The sequence below is a fragment of the Diaphorina citri genome, unplaced genomic scaffold (genome assembly GCF_000475195.1).
Source record: "Diaphorina citri unplaced genomic scaffold, Diaci psyllid genome assembly version 1.1 scaffold182, whole genome shotgun sequence".
Taxonomy (NCBI): Eukaryota; Metazoa; Arthropoda; class Insecta; order Hemiptera; family Psyllidae; genus Diaphorina; species Diaphorina citri.
The window spans coordinates 18886-43777 of NW_007377619.1; the positions used below are offsets into that span (position 1 = coordinate 18886).

A 24892-nucleotide genomic window follows, 5' to 3' on the forward strand; every position below is an offset into this window, starting at 1 on the left:
TTTATGTACTTGAATACTCGATTTTGATTGGTTGCTAGTGCACATGCGCAGGGAAAAACACGTAAAAGTTTGGTTAGCTTCACAAATATCAACATAACCCAACTTTTCTGAAAGCGTAAAACAGAAAACCCACGTCTTTGGCTTTGGTAAGTAATTTTATTTAAATTTCCATTTTTCTGGTAAGTTTACTTCTTTCTTCTCATAAAATGTTAATTAATAGACTCTTCTGAAGCAAGAAAATAGGCTATCGGACCAATTTGTCAACAGATTCTTTATTTTAGCTGTTCAAGTAGTCGGTGCTGTAGTGCTGTCTCCATGCTGCAACAGGCAACGTTTTGATGCTTGGGATTAATTACCTGCAGGAAAACACCTATTGTTTCAATTTAGTAAGAACAAACTGAACTTTATTGAACAACAATAATCTGGCTCAAATCAAGACTACCGAAAGTAGGTATCCATAAGTACATATCTAACATCCTTCCCACTTAAGTCCATTTGGGCCATACGATGTAATCGCCAAACTTGGATGGAGGTTTTGATACCCGTGATGTTCTTCTGGGTAATGGTGGGAACTCATCATTGGGAGCGTAACTTGTATTATTTCCATTGCTTATTTCAGGTTGACTTTGTTCTAATACTCCAGGTTGATTTTGTACTGACTCTTCAGGTTGTAACTCGGGTAGTGGACATTGTTCTGAATCATCTGGTTGGTAATGTTCAATATCTTCATTTATGAACACATTTTCAATTACATGTTCATCGTTAGCAGGATAAGGATATTCTTGTGTGCTATTACCTTCTTGAGGTACATAGATATTCATACCAACATCGTCATCCAGTATACTTCTTCTTCTCTCCTCATCAGGATCAATGATACAACCTCTGAATGGTTTCAGGTGAACACGATTTCTTCTATATCTTCTACCATTGATACTTTCCACAATATATGATCTTGGGTTTCCATCCTTCATAATAATTCTACCGGGTATCCATTTGTCACCCAATCTCATAAAGACTTGATCACCATCATCTAATTCTGGGAGCGATTTTGTATGCTGGTTGTAATTATCTTCTTGTTTTTCCGTCTTATTTTTCCAATGTTCCTCATAGTCTTCATTGAGTTTTGGTTTCAATAGCTGAGAGTTGATAGGGAGTTTAGTTTTCAACTTTCTATTGAAAAATAATTCAGAAGGAGAGTAAGACATACCCGCAAGAGACGTGTTTCTATAGTTGAGAAGTGCAACATTCATGTCAGTATTATCTTCTTTGGATTTCTTTAGCAGATTCTTACAGATAGCAACTGCCTTCTCCGCTTTTTTTTTTTTTCCTTATTGGGCGCTTTAACCCTTATTGGGTCGTTCGCGCCGTAATCCACGTTATATTATATGCGGTGGAATAGTTCCAATCTGTTCAATAGGTCCATGACGGCGTCCACACTGGCGGTTGAATTGCCTAGGGATGGAGTTGTATCATAGGTGTGGCGTAGCGGTTCATGAGAAGTAAGCAAAACATGGATTTTTTTTTTACATTTCTGGAACCAAAGGGATTTCAGGTTTTCAAACGGAACAAAAACTTTTCAATCTGCCCCCAAAAATACGGGATGTCCCAGAAAAATCGAGACGTCACTTAATAATAATAGTAGTAAATAATAGACTCTTGAGTAGTGACATCAGGATTGCCGAGTTGTTTGACTCTTGAGTGGAATGTAGGACTAGGCGAGGTTAACGTCGGAGGCCTTCTCTTCTCCCATTTTTTTCCCTATTATTATGTGGTCAAATTCACATTTCCCATTCTATTATTATGTGGTCAAATTCACATCTCCCATTCTATTATTATGTGGTCAAATTCACAAATAAATGAGGATAAAATTTCATGCCTCGGCTGAGATCGAACCCACGCCCTCCTGTATCTTGACCACTACGCCACCGAGGCAGGTACTTACCAAGCAATACGAGTGGAACTTCTTCTGACACGTCCGACACGACTTGCGAGGGAGTTCATGATTCCGCGAGTGCAGAATTCGAGGGACTGAGTTTTTTTTCGATTTATCAAGATGTTTGAAGTAAGCAAAACATGGATTTTTTTTTTAAAACATTTCTGGAACCAAAGGGATTTCAGGTTTTCAAACGGAACAAAAACTTTTCCCAGCGCGAACGACATGTCCATACTCCATAAGCATTGTTAAAGCGCTTAAGAGAGAGAAAAAAAAAAAAACTTTTCAATCTGCCCCCAAAAATACGGGATGTCCCAGAAAATCGAGACGTCACTTAATAATAATAGTAATTAATAGACTCTTGGGTAGTGACATCAGGATTGCCGAGTTGTTTGACTCTTGAGTGGAATGTAGGACTAGGCGAGGTTAACGTCGGAGGCCTTCTCTTCCTCCATTTTTTTCCTATTATTATGTGGTCTGACATCTCCCATTCTATTATTATGTGGTCAAATTCACAAATAAATGAGGATAAAATTTCATGCCTCGGCTGGGATCGAACCCACGCCCTCCTGTATCTTGACCACTACGCCACCGAGGTAGGTACTTACCAAGCAATACGAGTGGAACTTCTTCTGACACGTCCGACACGACTTGCGAGGGAGTTCATGATTCCGCGAGTGCAGAATGCAGAAACAAATGTAGCACTCCTCCACTCCCTCGAACTTCTTGTCCATGTTACTCTTCCACGAACTGAGGCCGTCACAAATAGAGCCGTTCTGTAATAGAACACCACAGTTGATTGTATTCGCATATAAGTAATGTCTTGTGTTCATAAGGAAAATTACCGTTTTTCCTCCTAGAGTCCTAGAGGTATTAACATACACATTACACACTTAACAATTAAAACATTTATAGGTAGGTATGGAATTCCGATTCAAATTATCCAATACAAATAATATACAGTAGAGTAAGATCTACAGCATAAACGAGGAGCACCAACTGACTGACAGTAAAACTAATACTACAGTCTTCAATGAAGACTCTTCATCAATTAACTGATCTTGCCCTTGTCTTGTCACTATGTAGAATATAGATCACTGCCAACTCACTATAAATAAAGTATGCAGATGATACCCATTTTTGAGGAGGAGTTGTTATATCTTTAAAGGGGCTCTGAATAGGTGGATTTTCATGCGTGTAATAATAATGTGGAAATTCATTTTCTGAGAAGAAAGAGGAGGAAGAAGAAGACGGAGGAGGAGAGGTCAGGAGAAAGCCAGCCGTTCCGGGAACAAACCTTACCTTCCATCTCCTTCGATCTCCTCATTATTTACAGCTCTCATCAATTTAGTAAACACTTGGACCAGGCTCGTCACCATAGCAACATCTTCTCTGGAGGACAAGGGATCTTTAGAATGGTCACGGACATACTTGATGAACGAGTCTTTGGTTGTGGAAGACTTCAGGGGTGCAAGGTTGTCTACGAGCTGAAAACATAAAATGGAATTTTTGATATAATAGAATATTCAGGGTTTCCACCAATGTATGACCCATTCAAATTGCCCCAAATCTGTTAGAATTTTCGGAAAATAAAACCGTACTTCTTTGATTTTTTGCAAAGAAGTTTTTGGCAATATTGAAATCCGTTCGCGGATTCAATTTTGATTTTCTAATTTAAGTAGGCAAAATAACATTTTTTACCCAAAGACCTAGATAAAAACAATACGCACCTAACCTACTAAGGCCTCTTCTAGAAAGCTTTTTTTTTTACCTGGATTAGATCCTTCGTACTTGAAATCACTTGTCCTTCATCATACTGGCTGGTCTTTGTTATATGATCTCGCAGATATTCACAATCCAAAAGATACGCATACTTCCCATTCACATCTAAGCTTGAAACAAACTGCACAAACTGGGTTTCGTACGATTTCCACAGGTTTGAAAACAACGCGTCTTCTTCACTGGAAGTATTCACGAAATATTGCTGCCGGAATATCCTATAGATGAAATAGTCTAGGAAGAAATTGTTTACGTTTTCCGGCTCGCTTGGATGAAGTTTGAGCAGGTTCAACACGAGTTTAACGTAAATGTGGAAATGGGAGTGCAGATTCTGGACCAGTGAACCTATAGATGAAATAGTCTAGGAAGAAATTGATTACGCTTTCCGGCTCGCTTGGATGAAGTTTGAGCAGGTTCAACACGAGTTTAACGTAAATGTGGAAATGGGAGTGCAGATTCTGGACCAGTGAGTTCTCATGTATATTCCATTCGAGTGTGGGTTCCAATGTGTGACTGTGGGAGCATGCACACACATAATCCCCATGTGTACAACTATACACATGCCACAGTTCATAAGTGGTTTGGATTTCTTCATTCGGTTTGTAGATTGTGTCCCACTGAATGCCATCAGTCATTAGTTTGGATAGGACAGTAACACTCCTGTCAACCAGTAGCTCAGGAGATGTCGATTCTGTATCGTGTGTGTCAGACTTGCTTGTGTTTAGATAGAGTAGAGACTCGACGCATATGTTGTGAATAGTGCGATAGATTTCTTGTCTTGTAGAGAGAGTAGGTTGAGCGCAGGATAGGGCTGGAAATAAAAAATGGATAAGTTATAATAGATTCTTCAAAGGAGAGACATAAACTTGAGAAATACTCCTTTACATAATTACGAGTATAATTATTAACCATTACCAATTTTACAAAGTAATTTAATTGAGCATAAGGTGTATTCTTAATTTTGTTTAATCTTGATTTGACTAGAATCTTTGTATTCTCACAGGCTGAGTTTACTAATTCCTATCTCAAACTATAAACGTACTTACAACATTTGTACATGGATAGTTGGATACATACCTGTCTCCCAGCAACGTATCATTTCCTGGGTCTCTGATTTATCCATAATGACAACTAATCTTGATTTGACTAGAATCTTTGTATTCTCACAGGCTGAGTTTACTAATTCCTATCTCAAACTATAAACGTACAACATTTGTACATGGATAGTTGGATACATACCTGTCTCCCAGCAACGTATCATTTCCTGGGTCTCTGATTTATCCATAATGACAATGACAAGATTAACGAGTAGTTCACTAATCACATCTCTATGCTCAGCACGAATGTTTGCGTTCTTCAAAAACAGCGTAATCACATGGGCACAGTTCTCATAGTCTACTTTGTCTTCGTTTGCATTATCACCGAAATTCCGGAAAACTTCGATAAATTGCAAGAAAAATTTCTTGGCAAAAAGACAATTAACAGAGTTATATCTTTAAAGGGGCTCTGAATAGGTGGATTTTCATGCGTGTAATAATAATGTGGAAAGTCATTTTCTGAGAAGAAAGAGGAGGAAGAAGAAGACGGAGGAGGAGAGGTCAGGAGAAAGCCAGCCGTTCCGGGAACAAACCTTACCTGTTTGGGATAAAGTTCGCCCCGGTCGGGAATCGAACCTGCGACCTGACGCTTATACTTCATGCTACCGTCCAAGCTAACTGGCTAACTAGACTGGCGCTGAAACCTCTAGTTTGTTTTATTATAATAGGACCATAGTTAACTTGAAGTCAAGCATTTTTAATTCTTAATAAGTTTGTTATAAGTATTTACGTACAGCATGAATGAGGAACATTGTGATTTGCTTGATCCATTGAGTGTTGGGGAATAAGTTCTTAGATGAGTCCACACGTATGACGCCCAGCGGATGGTTGCTAGGCAACGCGATGGTAATTTCCATGCTAGCCTCTTCCAGAGTGTACGTAGCAACCACTTCCTTGGTACCAGGGAACACGCGAATCTAAAACAAGATTAATTGTTCAAGTTATTGGGGTCGAGTGGATTGGAACACATCACATGCCTTCAGGCACACTCCATCTGTCAAGGATCTAGGTTTTCCTTGCCCTTGGGATCAATTTAATTTGAAGAAACCTTTTACTGATGAAAATTTGTAATTTACATAATATCAAAACTGAACTTTGGGAATCGGGGCTCAAATGTATTCGATTCAAATTTTTGTGCTCTAGCTTGTGGTTTTAACAAAAATAGTTTATTGCTTAAAATGTAAAAGTTATGACCTGAAAACTGACACAAGGTCTGTATTTTTTTCTTTATTTATTTATTTATTTTTTTTTAGGATAATTCCCGGAAACGAAGCCGAAATTGGGAAAATGACCCAGAGAACCATGTTGCAAATGATGAGATCTAGCTACCCTTAGCCATTGTCAGCGTTTTTCTGGCGCACCCTGTACATTCTCATCTACTTACCACCATGTTTTCCTGATTGAACTTGGCGGCGGTCTTCATAGTTTATTGCTTAAAATGTAAAAGCTATGACCTGAAAACTGACACAAGGTCTTTATTTTTTTTTTTATTTTTTTTTTTAGGATAATTCCCGGAAACGAAGCCGAAATTGGGAAAATGACCCAGAGAACCTTGTTGGAAATGATGAGATCTAGCTACCCTGAGCCATTGTCAGCGTTTTTCTGGCGCACCCTGTACATTCTCATCTACTTACCACCATGTTTTCCTGATTGAACTTGGCGGCGGTCTTCAGTTCCTCAGAGCACAATAGGGGTGACACATACTTGGCGGTAAACTTCTCGACCAGTGTTGCATCTGAGGGAGAACTTTCATTCCACCAGTGACGGACCAGCGCGGGGAATCTTCGCAGTACTTGATAGTAGACACTACACACCAGATGACCCAGCTCGACACATACTTGGCGGTAAACTTCTCGACCAGTGTTGCATCTGAAGGAGAACTTTCATTCCACCAGTGACGGACCAGCGCGGGGAATCTTCGCAGTACTTGATAGTAGACACTACACACCAGATGACCCAGCTTGCTGCTGTCCCACACCTCTGAAGAAACGTAAAAAAATGAAAGAAAAAAAAAACGAGTTAAAATCCAAGTTTTTTACTTTTTTTTTTTACCGAGGATTGGTACATATTTACAAACGTAATTATTTTGTCTCATTTCCAAAGTGTGACTCTCGTTAGAAATGAATAGCTCACCCCTAAAGGGGATTTAGCTAAAAAAGCTACCTGCATCTTACCTGTTACGGACAGGGGAGGCACGGAAGAAAAAAAAAACGAGTTAAAATCCAAGTTTTTCACTTTTTTTTTTTACCGAGGATTGGTGCATATTTACAAACGTAATTATATTGTCTCATTTCCAAAGTGTGACTTTCGTTAGAAATGAATAGCTCACCCCTAAAGGGGATTTAGCTAAAAAAGCTACCTGCATCTTACCTGTTACGGACAGGGGAGGCACGGACACAAACAAGTGCTGTACATTATTCAGACACTCGCTGCAGTGCACGAGAGAGTCTGGCATTAGTCTGAGCAAATCTCGCATAAGAGCGCTAATGTAACCTTCCTGTTTGAGCCACATGGCCACCTCCACACGGACAGAAGAGTCGGCGAGGTCACATTTCTGTACGATAAGCCACCAGGTGAGTAGGTAGCCTAGAGTGTAGGTGAAACTGTCCGTGTTGGATAGGACGATGCATGTGTCACCCAGGCTGTGAATCAGAATTGTAATGTAATAATTAGAATAGAATATACACCGTTTATACTGCCAGAATGAGACCGAAAAGTCCCTTTACTCCCGCAGTCTAAACAATACAATAACCAAAAAGAATTATTAGAATAACCAAGACCTAACATTATCTCACCTGAAGTTTTCCAACATGGCCGCAACCACCGTCTGCGCCGAGGTTAGTGTGTGTGCTATGACGTCATATGTGTCTATTTTGAACCGACTCATCAGATGGTAGGCGGTGATCTGCACCGAGTGACTAGGGCTAAGTAGAAGAGGACACACAGTATCCAGAGTGGAGAAGGTGGCGGGGTTATTCGATAGGGTGCACCCTAGGATGTTGAGTAACAAGATGTCTGCCAGGGTTTTCGAGTCCATGGACGCATGCCACACCCAGATATTGGCGACGACCTAACGACAGATAAATAAATCAAAAGCTTTTTATTAGAGGTCTGATAGAGATAGGATTTCTTTGAGCTTCCTGAATCAGGATTTGTTGTATTTATGAGAGATAGATAGTGTTTCAATAGTTTGGAGATGAATGTGTTGAAATGGCTGACGAATTTTTCACAAGGACTGTCCAAGAGAGCCTGAAAGAAATAACAGAAAGAAATGTAAGTAAATACTTGAATATTTCTCCTTCATAAATATTTTTTAATATACCTAGTCTTCTTCCTAGTTTTACTCATTACTTTTTTATTGAACCTTTGTTTCCAATTAATGTTTCCTTACACTTTCCTAATCATGTACACATATCACTATATTACCTACTCAATAATACTTAGTTACTTACCAACTCATAGATAGTTACATAGGTAATTCCTTATACTGACCTCGGTAGTTCCAATGTTTTTCTCCTCTTCTCCTGCTCCCTCATCATCATTGAACTTGACTTTCATAGGCCCAACTGACTTCCTCATACTATATGGATTCCATAAGCACTGCACTAGACTGGCGTGTAAGCACAATTCTCTTTCTGAATTGTCCACATCATCGTGAGTGACCAATTTGTTTTCCAACCTATCCCACAGTGTGTCTATGATTTGTGCATTAAGATCAAGCTGATAAAGGTATCGTATTGATAGCGATAGCTGAACATGAGCACTTGATATTTTGTACAAAGGCAAGATATACTCCAAGACAATCTTCTTACAGAAATCTTCTTGAATGGAATTTTTCGTTTTCAAAATATACCGACAGCACTCTGTCAGACATTTCACCATCGAGTCAAATTCACTTGAACTCGTTACAATAGCTGCATTGTTTTTCAAAGTTGTTGCAGTGATATTCTGAAGTAAGCTCGTTAGAATTTTCTCGTAGATATTGAACAGACTTGGTGCTTTGTCTTCATTGCTTGGCAGTTTACTCAACAGAGGCAACAGCTTGGGACCTATTTGTGATGCGTTTCCATGGAATCCATTTTCCAGTGTGTTGCACACATTAGGTATTACAAGTTTCTCTAAGCTTATACACTTCCATAGCTCAGTCTCGTACTTCAAGACACAATATAATGCAGCATCCCACACACTGGAATTTACTTTACAATCTTTTTCATTTAAATTAGAGAAAACTGCAACTGCTAGCTTTTTCAAATCTTCCTCAAACACTTGTGGATACTTTTCAATGAATGTTGCTACTAGCAAATACCAAGAGGAGCGGATAAGATTAGACTCATGCTTTTGATACTTCCAGAATTTAGCAGTGGACAGAATGTTCTGTTTGTGATCATCAATGCAGGCTTGTAATATATCTGGGGGGAGTTTGGAAATGAACATGGCATAGGCTTGAAGTGTACTGGATATGACACGTTCATATTTCATCTCCATGTTCACAGCATCAGTTATTCTGTACAAAGAGAAAAATCAGGGGTTATGTTTATGTTAAAAGGGATTCTTTTTCATAAATGCATATAATATCAGCTCCCAAGAAGAATTTTGATAACAAGTAAATCATTATAGTATGTACATAGGTACTTCATTACAGTATTATACTGTTACTGTACCTATTGCTTTTGTACATTAAAATATTTTGATGCAATAATAATGAGCCCAGTTTTTTGCAACATACAAAGTACTTATTTACTTAGTGTATTATTGGGGATTTTAGAAAATATTAATTTCTACTTACTTAGGATTGCTCATGGTTTGTGGAGTTTGTACAATCAGGTTGTCCTCAATATAATTAAAGAGATCTTCCTTACAAAAGGAGAACACTTCTGCCCTTTTCAATGGTGGAAACACATCCTATATTTGGAGGGGGAAAAAAATTATTAGCTTTTGTACATGTCTTCTCTCTTTCTTCTTACCTAAAAAAAAAAAAAAAAAAAAAAAATTATGCTGCTTGTTTGTGATCATCAATGCAGGCTTGTAATATATCTGGGGGGAGTTTGAAAATGAACATGGCATAGGCTTGAAGTGTACTGGATATGACACGTTCATACTTCATCTCCATGTTCACAGCATCAGTTATTCTGTAAAAAGAGAAAAATCAGGGGTTATGTTAAAAGGGATTCTTTTTCATAAAGGCATATAATATTAGCTCCCAAGAAGAATTTTCATAACAAGTAAATCATTATAATATGTACCCAGGTACTTCATTACAGTATTACTGTTACTTTACCTATTGCTTTTGTACATGAAATTATTTTGATGCAATATAATGAGCCTAGTTTTTTGCAACATACAAAGTACTTATTTAGTGTATTATTTGGGATTTTCAGAGAATATTAATTTCTACTTACTTAGGATTGCTCATGGTTTGTGGAGTTTGTACAATCAGGTTGTCCTCAATGTAATTAAAGAGATCTTCCTTACAAAAGGAGAATACTTCTGCCCTTTTCAATGGTGGAAACACATCCTATATTTGGAGGAGGAAAAAATATTAGCTTTTGTACATGTCTTCTTCTTTTTTAGGTAAGAGGAAACTCTTACTTACCTAAAATAATAATGATAATAATAATTATGCTGCAAATGGCTAGATCTTTAACAGTAATAATCTTAATAGGTACCTATTACCAATAATGAACATTTTACTATAAAGATCCATTCAAAGATTAAAAAGTAATTTAACAATTCATAATAAATTTTGAAGTTTCTTACCTCAAAGGAAGTTTTAGCTACAGATGCAGCAGGAGGATAAGTATCAAACTGAGACACAATCCATGGACCAATCAAATGTTTCAAATGGGGTGCAATATTTCTCTTCACACGAGTTAGCACACATTTGTGGGCATACTGTGTTGCTTCTCTTACTCTGTTTTCAATGTCTATGGATAGAATTGAATAGAGTCTTGGCCACAGTGGAAGGATTGCTTTCAATGTGTCTATGTCTGAGGTGTTACATAGTTCTGCAAACTCATGAAGTGCCTGTTGAGAAAGAGGTTCAAAGGGTTTATTTTAGACATAGAAAAACTTCGGAAAAAAAAAGATGAGTAATTACATTGAAGTAATCTATGACATAAACAATTTCTTTAATGGGTCCATCTTCAACCCATATCTTGTTTTTCTCTCTCTTAAAGAAAGTAGGTAGGTATGTACTTTTCATTTTAGGAGTCTGTTTGGTACTTAATGAAATTGACTAATCTTGAGCAAAGGAACAAAACTCACCTTGTGTTTGGTCACCGAGTCCTTTTTGTTCATTTTCTTTAAAATTATTTGGAAATCAGGACTAATGGTATCATCAAAAATGTCTGGAGTTGTATGAAGTGCTGCATCTTTCAACGTGGAAAATCCTATAAATGATGTATTGGGCAAATTGGCTAGAAGTTGTGCACTTCTACCACTGTTGGAGGCCTGTGGAAAAAAAAAAAAATGTTAAGAACTAGAGGATATGCCTCAGATCTTAGAAGAGAGACTTGCTTGGCCATACAATGAATATGTTGCTTGACTTCAGTTTAGCTTTCAGTATAAGATGTTTATAGAAGATTCATCTTGTTAAGAACTAGAGGATATACCTCAGATCTCAGAAGAGAGACTTGCTTGGCCATACAATGAATATGTTGCTTGACTTCAGTTTAGCTTTCAGTATAAGATGTTTATAGAAGATTCATCTTGTGTTTTGTGTTGCCGATGGGTGGGGAAGAGTGATTACTGGAGCCAAGCAAGGTACAGCAGTTAAGCTAAGGGTTATTTCAGTAGGTATGAGAAAAAGTCATGGGCCAATGGGTGGGGAAGAGTGATTACTGGAGCCAAGCAAGGTACAGCAGTTAAGCTAAGGGTTATTTCAGTAGGTATGAGAAAAAGACATGGATGAATAGATTATACCATTATCCACAAGGTCCCTTTGACTAATTTTGGTGGCTGAAGTTGGTCTTGGCCACACATCAAAACCAATGGTGTTGCTTGACTATGACTACATAGTCTGGCCTAAAGGATGAGAGGTTTTGAAGGACCCAGAACTTTCCTGGAAACACCAGTTAGGTTTATCTTTGGTTGTTCAAACCCAGGTAATTGACAAGGTGGAATAGAAGGTTTGGGGACTTACCTTAACATTATTCTTGGTTCTTTGAGCTTTCCCCACCATTGTGATTGCGTAATGTTAAGCCTCAAAGCAGTTTGAAATTGGAGATAGTGTGATGAGAGAAGAGATAATCTTCAAATAAAATTACCACAAGTGTGTTAATGGTTAATGTTCAATAATAAAAAATAAAATATTCAAATGAAATTATGAAATCAATCAACATTTTGTACGGCTACGTCACTGATTTTGAGATTTTTTTTTTTTTTTTCGGGAACACGGCCCCATGTGTCAGATCCGAGCTATGCATTTCAAAATTTTAAGGGGTGACCAAAATGATGTGAGTACATAAATTTTTTGTTACTTCCCCATTTTCTCATTTCTTGTGACGTCACGAAAGATGACGTCATTTCAAATATCAACTTTGAACTTTTGTTGTTTTTTTTTTACCATTTGATTAGGGATACGGGATACGGGCCTCTCGCTCTCGGCTATTTTTTTTTTAATTACTTACCTCACCAAGAATTGATTTATGATAAATTGACTATCAATAAATTCCAAGTGCTTCGTGCCAAGTGCTTCCTTCAATTTCATCTATCCTTTTCACATCTTGAAAACAGTGAAGATTTACAAATGAAGGTAAGAACATTCGCTCCTAGACGAACGTACAGATAGAGAAATAGAAGCTGGGAATTTTCTGATGAATAATGTTAACCCTCCTTGGTGAGAGAATTCCATATCCTGTGTAGCAGAATGATTTATTTTAATACATGTTACACTTGTACCTGCCCAACTAATTTTCCCATATTTCTATCTAGTTCAATGTTTAGTAGAAGGGTGTGGTGTAGCAGATAAAATTTCAGATATTTCAGTGTAGTCGAGTAGACAGGATGTACCTGGGAGCTCACCGAGAGAGGAATTTAATTCCTATTACTGTAATGAGTGTTAGCTTGTGATGTGTGTGTTTATTTATAGGAGGTAATGTAAAAGATAAAGCAATCTAATTGAAAAAAAAAAAAAAAATGCTTTAGTTGTGTGCATTAAGTTGTATTATCTACATGTTCCTATTGCAAGTGGGGTTACCCATCCCATCTATGGGCAGAGGGGAGCATCATGATTAATAAATGTAGGTATAGTGCTGTTTATCAATCAATGTAATTATCACTCCACATATGATCTTACTCCATTTATTAGGTACCTAGGTACGGATACCTATAATTAAATTATTATGGTCAATTCAGGCATATTTGTTTGTCAGTCTATTTGGCTGGTATGTTTTTGTCCTCTTTTCTCCAATACTTTGTCTAGTTTTTTTTTTTTTTTTTTTTTTTTTTTTTTTTTTATAATAATTTTTTTTCTGTCAGACATTTCACCATCGAGTCAAATTCACTTGAACTCATTACAATAGCTGCATTGTTTTTCAAAGTTGTTGCAGTGATATTCTGAAGTAAGCTTGTTAGAATTTTCTCGTAGATATTGAACAGATTTGGTGCTTTGTCTTCATTGCTTGGCAGTTTACTCAACAGAGGCAACAGCTTGGGACCTATTTGTGACGCGTTTCCGTGGAATCCATTTTCCAGTGTGTTGCACACATTAGGTATTACAAGTTTCTCTAAGCTTATACACTTCCATAGCTCAGTCTCGTACTTCAGAACTGTTTGTAATACATTAAATATGTGTCATCTAAGTGCTTTAGTGCTCAATTGACATTTGACCCAAGTGTCTGATCACTCTCATAGTTTTGTTCTTTGAACTACAGAGGGAAGTGGTTTTGTAGTAGCAAAGTGTAGTAGAAATTGATTTATCAGAATTGTACATGTGGAACATTTATTGTATTAAAAATATTTCTAATTCTTTTAAAAGGTGCTATGTGAGTTGTGGATTCCTGAAGATTTTTTATTTTCTTTATTCCTGTTCTTATCAAGTTTATTAAAGAATTCACTGCCTTTACTAAAATACATATAAGTATGTGGCTGTTATCCACACTCTATCAGTACCAACATAGAACCTAGGGTTCCAAGACTTCATAAGATATAAGGAGGTTGGTGTTTTTAAAGTTCAAAATATGTCATTGAATTATAAATAAAGTAACTGTTTGTAATACATTAAATATGTGTCATCTAAGTGCTTTAGTGCTCAATTGACATTTGACCCAACTCTCATAGTTTTGTTCTTTGAACTACGGAGGGAAGTGGTTTTGTAGTAGCAAAGTGTAGTAGAAATTGATTTATCAGAATTGTACATGTGGAACATTTATTGTATTAAAAATATTTCTAATTCTTTTAAAAGGTGATATTATGTAAGTTGTGGATTCCTGAAGATTTTTTTGTTTTCTTTATTCCTGTTCTTATCAAGTTTATTAAAGAATTCACTGCCTTTACTAAAATACATATAAGTATGTGGGTGTTATACACACACTCTATCAGTACCAACATACAAAGAACCTAGGGTTCCAAGACTTCATAAGATATAAGGAGGTTGGTGTTTTTAAAGTTCAAAATATGTCATTGAATTATAAATAAAGTAATTTTTTTTTATGATTCTTTCGTTTTTCAGTTGTGTGTCGATTTGCTATGGAAGATTACAAATTCCTGTTCAAAGTAGTTCTTGTTGGTAATGCTGGGGTAGGCAAAACATGTCTTGTGCGTAGATTTACCCAAGGAGTGTTTCCGCCTGGTCAGGGCGCTACGATTGGCGTGGATTTTATGATCAAAACTGTCGAGATCAACAACGAAAGAATTAAGGTAAGGAATTGTCCCTTTTGTGGCAGTCTGAAGTTTTCCCCTTGAGATAGAAATAATAGAGGAAACTGTAACTGCTAAGGTCTTATAGTCCTGAAAGCAAAGAGAGAAGCAAGATAGGATAGAAGAAAGCCATTCGTTCCAAGAACGACCCTTAACTGTTGCGGATAAAAATCCGCCCCGAGTGGGACTGGAACCGCCACCTAGCGCGTACAAGGCAGACGCGCTACTCTCCAAGCCAACTATTGAAAAACTGGCTGCCCTTGGAAAACTTCTATTTACTCAAAAGGCGTTTAGGATATACTGTGTGGTTTTATAGCTTCCTCTTTTAAAACTCAGGTGTCCACACATAGTCGACGGCCGTCGATCAATGTGGATCGGCGGGGTGAATAGGCAGTGTAGATGGTTCAATTGACATCGATCGGCGGCCGGTCGACTATATGTGGACACACCTTTACGACACTTGAAAGTAACAAACAAGGTATATTTTATTCTTTTGTGCAGCTTCAAATTTGGGACACCGCGGGACAGGAACGATTTCGCTCGATCACTCAAAGTTATTACCGCTCCGCGCATGCGCTCATTCTAGTGTACGATATCAGTTGTCAGCCCACGTTTGACTGTCTGACGGATTGGTTGCGAGAAATAGAAGAGTACGCCAGCTTCAAGGTGCTTCGCGTGTTGGTTGGTGAGTGAAGAACTTTATGCTTGGAATTTTCTAGCGAAAAAAAAAACTATTCTTAAGCCGGTCCCTCACTGTCACGATGAGTTTTATCGCATGAGATGGACTAATGCGATCATTTTGCACTAGCCAGGGGGCACTTCAGGATTGAAGATAGTGAATGAGATGGCATCGGCTGCAGGTCTGCTTTGTACTGTAGACCCTGCCTTAGCCACGGCACTGGCCAGTGACAAGACGGATCTGGATGAAGATGAACATGTACTGGCTTGTCTACTCATGGTATTTGTCGCTGTCTGTATACCAAAGCTTGCTAGGAACGAGGCTTGCTTCTACTTGGCTTCACTTGAGGGACACTCAAACAACATCCATTGTATGGCAAGTGCTATCAATCATATATTCTCAGCTTTGTTGGGGGCACTTCAGGATTGAAGATACCACGGAAGCGAGCAACAATATTGGATCGTGAGAGGGGATATACCTACTATGGTCATTTGAACAAAATGAGATCTAAATATGTGTCTTTTATGTACTTAAATTTCATACAAGGAAATGAAACCTTATTCGTCTATTTGATGATAGCTAACTCGAATCCTTTAATGTTCTCCTTCTAGACCCTTGATACTAAGGCTTTGTTTAGACTAAAGGCCCATTACCACTTGTCATGAGTTTCATCCGATTTTTTTCCAAATGTCCTGTAGACAATGTAATTTAGATGAGAGTGTCCCCAGTTTCCCACTACCACACGACACAATTTTTTCCGAACGACAAATGGGAACAGGCTTTAGGGGAAAAGGAATTCTGTCCTTTCTGAGTACAATAAACAAGGTATAATCTATTCTTTTCCAGGAAACAAGATCGACCGGGAGGACCGGGAAATACCGACCGAAGTGGGAGAAGACTTTGCCAAGCGACATGACATGTACTATTTAGAAACCTCGGCCAAAGCTTCTGATAACGTGGAGAAACTGTTCATGCAAATCGCTGCTGAGTTGATGGAAGTAAGTTCAAAGAATAATCCAAGACGGCATTCTACATGATAGGCATGCTACGACACAGACCATATGCGTCTAATGTAGCAGTTGTTTCATTTGCTACGAAATAAAAAGGGCGGTCTTAAAAAAAATATACCCTGCAGAATTATTTACAGTAAAATTAGGTACCAGAGTAAGACTGAATAGCCCTATTTTTTCAAAGTCCACGCAAGTGACAAGTTCTTAGGCAAAATATTTGTTGCTGAGAAATTGAACCCTAAAAAAAAAAAACACATTGATTCAAATATGTTACAATGAACTTCGTCGTCGCGTTTTTCTGTAATATTTCTCCGATTCTCGTCCTTGTTATGGTACTTATTGCTTTGTTACAGAACAGTGAAAACAGAAAGTACAAAGTACCAATTGTTTTGCCATGATACTTATGTTCCCTGATTCTTTCTGTTGTTGTAGGCAAAGTGCAAAGAACTACCCAACTACGAATCCTCTGGTGCTCAAAGTATAAACGGCAAAACTACAACCATTCGTGACAATCCTTGTTGTGACCGATTGGGTTGAGTAACATCCTGCATACACTGTCAAGTGACCACCCTGTACATTCCTAGCGATCTCATTGAAAAGTAGAAAGTGCTACCTCTAGTTGTGTGATATCTCCCCCCATATTATCTGTTTGAAGAGAGATACACGGTGATTTTGTGACTGATTTTATTGTTTGATATCCAAGAAGGTAAATTTGAAGTAAATTGAAAATGGCGATGTTTCCAAGTCAACAGAAGTTGGCTGAGAAGCTAACTATCATGCATGACAGAGGTGTCGGCATGTTAACACGAATCTGCCCCCATATTATCTGTTTGGAGAGAGATACACGGCGATTTTGTGACTGATTTTATTGTTTGATGCCCACGAAGGTAAATTTGAAGTGGTAACGAAAAAAGTAAATTAAAAATGGCGATGTTTCCAAGTCAACAGAAGTTGGCTGAGAAGCTAACTATCATGCATGACAGAGGTGTCGGCATGTTAACACGAATCTACAACATCAAGAAGGCTTGTGGAGATGCTAAGAGCAAGCCCAGCTTCCTATCGGACAAAAGTCTGGAAAGTTGCATCAAGCAAATCGTGAAGAAGTTCCCTAATATTGATATCAAGAGTGTGTCTGGGATCAGTCAGATTCGAAGTGACATTGTGAAAAGTTTGAGCTTGTACTATTACACATTTGTAGATTTGCTTCACTTCAAGGATTGTGTGTGTGAGTTACTTACCACCATGGATGCTTGTCAGATCTATCTGGACATTTCGATGCACAGATAGCAAGTCGACGCAAGAAGGATAAAAACAACAAGAAAATCCTCAATGAAATCATTAAGCCTGGCGCTGAGAGTTATCGGAAGACAAGAGAAGAGTTAACAACCATGGATAAACTACATATGGCACTCACAGAGCACAGATAGCAAGTCGACGCAAGAAGGATAAAAACAACAAGAAAATCCTTAATGAAATCATCAAGCCTGGCGCTGAGAGCTATCGGAAGACAAGAGAAGAGTTAACAACCATGGATAAACTACATATGGCACTCACAGAACTTTGCTTTGCTATCAACTATTGTACTAACATTCAGGTGTGGGACTTTACGTTTGCTCCTCGAGAGTATTTGCATCAACATTTGGAAAGTCGATTTTCCCGAGCTTTAGTGGGAATGGTCATGTTCAACCCGGACACAAGTGAAATCGCTAAACCTTCTGAACTTCTTGCTAGTGTACGTGCTTACATGAATGTATTACAGACTGTGGAGAACTATGTACACATTGACATGACGCGAGTGTTTAACAATGCATTACTACAACAGACACAACGCATGGATTCTCATGGAGAGAAGACAGTGGCTGCACTTTACATACAGTGGTACTCAGAAGTATTACTACGTCGAGTATCTGAGACACAAGTGAAATCGCTAAACCTTCTGAACTTCTTGCGAGTGTACGTGCTTACATGAATGTATTGCAGACTGTAGAGAACTATGTACACATTGACATGACGCGAGTGTTTAACAATGCATTACTACAACAAACACAACGCATGGATTCTCATGGAGAGAAGACAGTGGCTGCACTTTACATACAGTGGTACTCAGAAGTATTACTACGTCGAGTATCTGCAGGCAACATTTGTTTCTCTCTGAATCAACGTGCATTCGTGAGTCTTACAGCAGAGGGTGCTATCCCATTCAATGCTGAGGAGTTCTCTGATGTGAATGAGTTACGAGCCTTGGCAGATCTGATAGGACCATATGGTATGAAGCTACTCAATGAGTTAAGCCTCAAAGCAGTTTGAAATTGGAGATACTGATAGTGTGATGAGAGAAGAGATGATCTTCAAATAAAATTACCACAAGTGTGTTAATGGTTAATGTTCAATAAAATATTCAAATGAAATTATGAAATCAATCAACAATCAACATTTTGTACGTCACTGATTTTGACTTTTGAGATTTTTTTTCGGGAACACGGCCCCATGTGTCAGATCCGAGCTATGCATTTTAAAATTTTAAGGGGTGACCAAAATAATGTGAGTACATAAATTTTTTGTTACTTCCTCATTTTCTCATTTCTTGTGACGTCAGAAAGATGACGTCATTTCAAATATCAACTTTTGTTGTTTTTTTTTTTTTTCATTTTTTTTTTATTTTTACATTTTTACCATTTGATTAGGGATAGTATACCCTGTAGAATTATTTACAGTAAAATTAGGTACCAGAGTAAAACTGAAAAGCCCTCTTTTTTCAAAGTCCACACACGTGACAAGTTCTTGGGCAAAATATTTGTTGCTGAGAAATTGAACTTGAAAAAAAAAAAAAAAAAAAAAAAAAAAAAAAAAATACATTGATTCAAATATGTTAAAATGAACTTCGTCATCGCGTTATTCTGTAATATTTCTCCGATTCTCGTCTTTGTTATGGTACTTATTGCTTTGTTACAGAACAGTGAAAACAGAAAGTACAAAGTAGTGACAAAGTACCAATTGTTTTGCCATGATACTTATGTTCCCTGTTTCTTTCTGTTGTTGTAGGCAAAGTGCAAAGAATTACCCAACTACGAATCTTCCGGTGCTCAAAGTATAAACGGCAAAACTACAACCATTCGTGACAATCCTTGTTGTGACCATCCATGGACGCATGCCACACCCAGATATTGGCGACGACCTAACGACAGATAAATAAATCAAAAGCTTTTTATTAGAGGTCTGATAGAGGGCACTGTAACAGCTAAGGTCTTATAATCGTACAAAAAAGCCCACTCTGCCCAAAAGATGGGTTAAGCTTATACTAATCTACGAAGGTCTTATAGTCCCAAAAGCGAAGAGAGAAGGAAGACGGGATAGGAGAAAGCCATCCGTTCCGAGGACGAACCTTACATAATTAGGATAAAATTTGCCCTATGCGGAAATCGAACCCGCGACCTAGCGCTTACAATGCAGACGCGCTACTCTCCAAACTTAAATAGGATGCATAAAAAATATCGATAAAAAAGTGAAATTTTTAAAGCTTAGCGGGACGTATATTTTACCTCTTTACAGTCCGAGGCAAACACACTGTCCCATTCAACAAAGAAGTCCGAGCTGCCATTCCGACTGCAATAGACCTCTATCTGGTGATAGAGGGCACTGTAACTGCTAAGGTCTTATAATCGTACCAAAAAAGCCCACTCTGCCCAAAAGATGGGTTAAGCTTATACTAATCTACGAAGGTCTTTATAGTCCCAAAAGCGAAGAGAGAAGGAAGACGGGATAGGAGAAAGCCATCCGTTCCGAGGACGAACCTTACATAATTAGGATAAAATTTGCCCTATGCGGAAATCGAACCCGCGACCTAGCGCTTACAATGCAGACGCGCTACTCTCCAAACTTAAATAGGATGCATAAAAAATATCGATAAAAAAGTGAAATTTTTAAAGCTTAGCGGGACGTATGTATATCTTACCTCTTTACAGTCCGAGGCAAACACACTGTCCCATTCAACAAAGAAGTCCGAGCTGCCATTCCGACTGCAATAGACCTCTATCTGTTCGTAACACCGTAACAACTGAGCCGCTAGAAATATCTGACCACATTTGTCTCCATTCGCAGGAGGAGAAGTTATGTAGGTATAATGGAGAACAAGATGGGATGTTACACAAAGCATCATCTCTCCTGAAAGGGGGGAGTAAAAAGATAAATGTAGTACCTTGGGGTGTATTTTCGGTTCGGGAAACTGACCACTGCTCCATTCAGTTTCTATAAGAGCAGTGTTCAATTTTCCAGTGGTCAGTTTCCCGAAAGGAAAATGCACCTTTGTCATGAAAAATGTAATGTATGTTATATTTAAAATAAATAAACCAGTTTAATATATTTTTCTTCCTTCTACGATGATGTATTTGTTGGGTTTTAATACTCGTAAAATTGGTCATTTTTTTTTTATATTTAACACACGAACAATCGCTTATTGGATTTTGGGCTGTATCGGGACTTAGGGGCCCCCTAAAAGTCCTTTATTGAGTGTTACAAGTTACTCCACTAATACATCCCTCACACCTGGGCTTACCTGTAACAGATGGGGAAGGAAGTGCCTGATGGGAATTTGGCTACAAATATTTAACACATGAACAATCGCTTACTGGATTTTGGGCTCTATCGGGACTTAGGGGCCCCCTAAAAGTCCTTTATTGAGTGCTACAAGTTACTCCACTAATACATCCCTCACACCTGGGCTTACCTGTAACAGATGGGGAAGGAAGTGCCTGATGGGAATTTGGCTACAATAACATACCTCGTATGGCGTCTATGATAGCTTCAACATATTGTCCATCTCCTTCGATCTCCTCATTATTTACAGCTCTCATCAATTTAGTAAACACTTGGACCAGGCTCGTCACCATAGCAACATCTTCTCTGGAGGACAAGGGATCTTTAGAATGGTCACGGACATACTTGATGAACGAGTCTTTGGTTGTGGAAGACTTCAGGGGTGCAATGTTGTCTACGAGCTGAAAACATAAAATGGAATTTTTGATATAATAGAATAGTCAGGGTGTCCACCAATGTATGACCCATTCAAATTGCCCCAAATCTGTTGGAATTTTCGGAAAATAAAACCGTACTTCTTTGATTTTTTGCAAAGAAGTTTTTGGCAATATTGAAATCCGTTCGCGGATTCAATTTGGATTTTCTAATTCAAGTAGGCAATATAACATTTTTTACCCAAAGACCTAGATAAAAACAATACGCACCTAACCTACTAAGGCCTCTTCTAGAAAGCTTTTTTTTACCTGGATTAGATCCTTCGTACTGGAAATCACTTGTCCTTCATCATACTGGCTGGTCTTTGTTATATGATCTCGCAGATATTCACAATCCAACAGATACGCATACTTCCCATTCACATCTAAGCTTGAAGCAAACTGCACAAACTGGGTTTCGTACGATTTCCACAGGTTTGAAAACAACGCGTCTTCTTCACTGGAAGTATTCACGAAATATTGCTGCCGGAATATCCTATAGATGAAATAGTCTAGGAAGAAATTGTTTACGTTTTCCGGCTCGCTTGGATGAAGTTTGAGCAGGTTCAACACGAGTTTAACGTAAATGTGGAAATGGGAGTGCAGATTCTGGACCAGTGAGTTCTCATGTATATTCCATTCGAGTGTGGGTTCCAATGTGTGACTGTGGGAGCATGCACACACATAATCCCCATGTGTACAACTATACACATGCCACAGTTCATAAGTGGTTTGGATTTCTTCATTCGGTTTGTAGATTGTGTCCCACTGAATGCCATCAGTCATTAGTTTGGATAGGACAGTAACACTCCTGTCAACCAGTAGCTCAGGAGATGTCGATTCTGTATCGTGTGTGTCAGACTTGCTTGTGTTTAGATAGAGTAGAGACTCGACGCATATGTTGTGAATAGTGCGATAGATTTCTTGTCTTGTAGAGAGAGTAGGTTGAGCGCAGGATAGGGCTGGAAATAAAAAATGGATAAGTTATAATAGATTCTTCAAAGGAGAGACATAAACTTGAGAAATACTCCTTTACATAATTACGAGTATAATTATTAACCATTACCAATTTTACAAAGTAATTTAATTGAGCATAAGGTGTATTCTTAATTTTGTTTAATCTTGATTTGACTAGAATCTTTGTATTCTCACAGGCTGAGTTTACTAATTCCTATCTCAAACTATAAACGTACTTACAACATTTGTACATGGATAGTTGGATACATACCTGTCTCCCAGCAACGTATCATTTCCTGGGTCTCTGATTTATCCATAATGACAATGACAAGATTAACGAGTAGTTCACTAATCACATCTCTATGCTCAGCACGAATGTTTGCGTTCTTCAAAAACAGCGTAATCACATGGGCACAGTTCTCATAGTCTACTTTGTCTTCGTTTGCATTATCACCGAAATTCCGGAAAACTTCGATAAATTGCAAGAAAATTTTCTTGGCGACTGTTCTGTTTACGATTATATCCAAGTCACTTGAATCGACATCACTTTTAATTTGAGTTCCATTTTGTTCAATAGCTTGTTCACTTTTGTTGGATACAAAACATTTTTCAAATAGTTGCGTTTGGGTATTTCTTGGCGATTGTTCTGTTTACGATTATATCCAAGTCACTTGAATCGTCATCACTTTTAATTTGAGTTCCATTTTGTTCAATAGCTTGTTCACTTTTGTTGGATACAAAACATTTTTCAAATAGTTGCGTTTGGGTTTCACTGCCACAGATGACATGATAGACCAATGACAAGATTGTATCACCTAGCTTATCATCTTGTAACCACGGAGCCACAATGTTTCTATATTTGTCCAAATGTTCCAAACACCATGTGAACAAAGACATTGTCTGGTCTTGTGAACACTGCTCGATAATTTCAAGTGATTCCGTTTTCTCCAAGTTTAGTTTGATGATGTATTTGCACATCAATTCGTACATGTTACTACCAATGAGGAGTCCCCATTCATTGAACGCAGCTGGCAGAGGGAGCAGGTCATACACAACTTTACTATCCAGATAAGAACTCAGCTTACAAATATGAAGAACGTAGGATTTCTTTGAGCTTCCTGAATCAGGATTTGTTGTATTTATGAGAGATAGATATTGTTTCAATAGTTTGGAGACGAATGTGTTGAAATGGCTGACGAATTTTTCACAAGGACTGTCCAAGAGAGCCTGAAAGAAATAACAGAAAGAAATGTAAGTAAATACTTGAATATTTCTCCTTCATAAATATTTTTTAATATAGTCTTCTTCCTAGTTTTACTCATTACTTTTTTATTGAACCTTTGTTTCCAATTAATGTTTCCTTACACTTTCCTAATCATGTACATGTACACATATCACTATATTACCTACTCAATAATACTTAGTTATAGTTACTTACCAACTCATAGATAGTTACATAGGTAATTCCTTATACTGACCTCGGTAGTTCCAATGTTTTTCTCCTCTTCTCCTGCTCCCTTATAATTATATTGTGATTATAACAAGGATGGATACTCCAAGTTATATGCATGTAGGCAGATGTTTTTAGTATATTATGCATCCCTTGAATGCCCAGGGCCCCCTGTGTTAGGCTGTGGGAGTGGGACTAGTGTCTGTAGATAAAGTCATGTTAGGGTCTGTGGCAACTGTGGCTTGACCTACCTATACTATGATATATAAATTTTTTTATAGCTTTATTGGTCTATAGTGAGAAGTATACTACACATAGCTACTTACTGATGTAATAGCTACCCACCAACATAATAATTACTTAGTAATTTAGACTTTTAAACTTTACCAACAGGGAAACTTCTATAATTAATTTTTTAGGGAACTTTGCCCCTCACTTCTTTTGCAAGAGAAGAGATGCAGTCAGTGTGATTCATTGATTATACAAACCTTACAGTTGATTACAATTCTGCAGTACAATCATTGATTATATTGATGACTTGTAGTCAGTAGAGTGCTTGTGTGTTATCAAGAGAGAACTGTTTGTAAGTGGATTGAAGATACCACGGAAGCGAGCAACAATATTGGATCGTGAGAGGGGATATACCTACTTTGGTCATTTGAACAAAATGAGATCTAAATATATGTCTTTTATGTAAATTTTATACAAGGAAATGAAACCTTATTCGTCTATTTGATGATAGCTAACTCGAATCCTTTAATGTTCTCCTTCTAGACCCTTGATACTAAGGAAATTGTCCACATCATCGTGAGTGACCAATTTGTTTTCCAACATATCCCACAGTGTGTCTATGATTTGTGCATTAAGATCAAGCTGATAAAGGTATCGTATTGATAGCGATAGCTGAACATGAGCACTTGACACGTTATGCGGACAAGGAGACTTGGAAGATCGTATGAAGGAATTCTTAGCACTCACATCGTCTAGTTTGTTAAGACTAGGTCAAGATCCTGATGAGGAATCTACACGACATCGGGACTCTGTCTATCTGCTTCTACATCAGATAGTTCAGGAGTCTCCATTCCTTACTATGGATCTGTTGGAGTCATGTTTTCCCTATGCT

General features: G+C 37.9%; 3 protein-coding genes across 4 annotated transcripts; 2 read left to right on the top strand and 1 right to left on the bottom strand.

Annotated features, from left to right (window-relative positions):
* Positions 1 to 1381: 1381 nt before the first annotated feature.
* On the bottom strand, positions 1382 to 23838 carry LOC103505575. The gene is made up of 14 exons (XM_026820885.1): positions 23798 to 23838; positions 23065 to 23546; positions 22591 to 22925; positions 21633 to 22324; positions 21134 to 21350; positions 20384 to 20517; positions 19896 to 19970; positions 7605 to 7879; positions 7180 to 7451; positions 6758 to 6789; positions 6444 to 6623; positions 5544 to 5726; positions 2526 to 2709; positions 1382 to 1452 (listed from the first exon to the last, which is right to left on the bottom strand). The coding sequence occupies exons 2-14, from the start codon at positions 23307 to 23309 to the stop codon at positions 1382 to 1384; spliced, it is 2895 nt and encodes a 964-aa protein (XP_026676686.1). The 5' UTR covers positions 23310 to 23546; positions 23798 to 23838.
* On the top strand, positions 12381 to 17058 carry LOC103505564 (ras-related protein Rab-30-like). Of its 2 annotated transcripts, none has more exons than XM_008469903.3 (5): positions 12381 to 12562; positions 14480 to 14667; positions 15169 to 15352; positions 16193 to 16344; positions 16789 to 17058. In XM_008469903.3, the coding sequence occupies exons 2-5, from the start codon at positions 14497 to 14499 to the stop codon at positions 16891 to 16893; spliced, it is 612 nt and encodes a 203-aa protein (XP_008468125.1). In that variant the 5' UTR covers positions 12381 to 12562; positions 14480 to 14496; the 3' UTR covers positions 16894 to 17058. The 2 variants fall into 2 exon arrangements, with proteins under 2 accessions (XP_008468125.1, XP_026676682.1); XM_026820881.1 differs by lacking the exon at positions 12381 to 12562 and adding an exon at positions 12778 to 12901.
* On the top strand, positions 17172 to 17758 carry LOC103505562 (membrane-associated protein Hem-like). The gene has a single exon (XM_008469902.2). It carries the CDS (start codon positions 17281 to 17283, stop codon positions 17641 to 17643), a length of 363 nt encoding a protein of 120 aa, XP_008468124.1. The 5' UTR covers positions 17172 to 17280; the 3' UTR covers positions 17644 to 17758.
* Positions 23839 to 24892: the final 1054 nt, after the last annotated feature.

Excerpts from the sequence above, each read along its gene's own strand:
- LOC103505564 (XM_008469903.3), top strand. The coding sequence starts at position 14,497 with ATGGAAGATTACAAATTCCTGTTCAAAGTAGTTCTTGTTGGTAATGCT. Across the intron at positions 14,668-15,168 it reads TCAACAACGAAAGAATTAAG|CTTCAAATTTGGGACACCGC; the intron begins GTAAGGAATTGT and ends TCTTTTGTGCAG. Across the intron at positions 15,353-16,192 it reads GGTGCTTCGCGTGTTGGTTG|GAAACAAGATCGACCGGGAG; the intron begins GTGAGTGAAGAA and ends ATTCTTTTCCAG.
- LOC103505562 (XM_008469902.2), top strand. The coding sequence starts at position 17,281 with ATGGCGATGTTTCCAAGTCAACAGAAGTTGGCTGAGAAGCTAACTATC.
- LOC103505575 (XM_026820885.1), bottom strand. The coding sequence starts at position 23,309 with ATGTACGAATTGATGTGCAAATACATCATCAAACTAAACTTGGAGAAA. Across the intron at positions 7,880-19,895 it reads TTGCCTCGGACTGTAAAGAG|GTCGTCGCCAATATCTGGGT; the intron begins GTAAAATATACG and ends ATCTGTCGTTAG. Across the intron at positions 1,453-2,525 it reads CTTGGTAAGTACCTACCTCG|GCAATTCAACCGCCAGTGTG; the intron begins GTGGCGTAGTGG and ends CTCCATCCCTAG.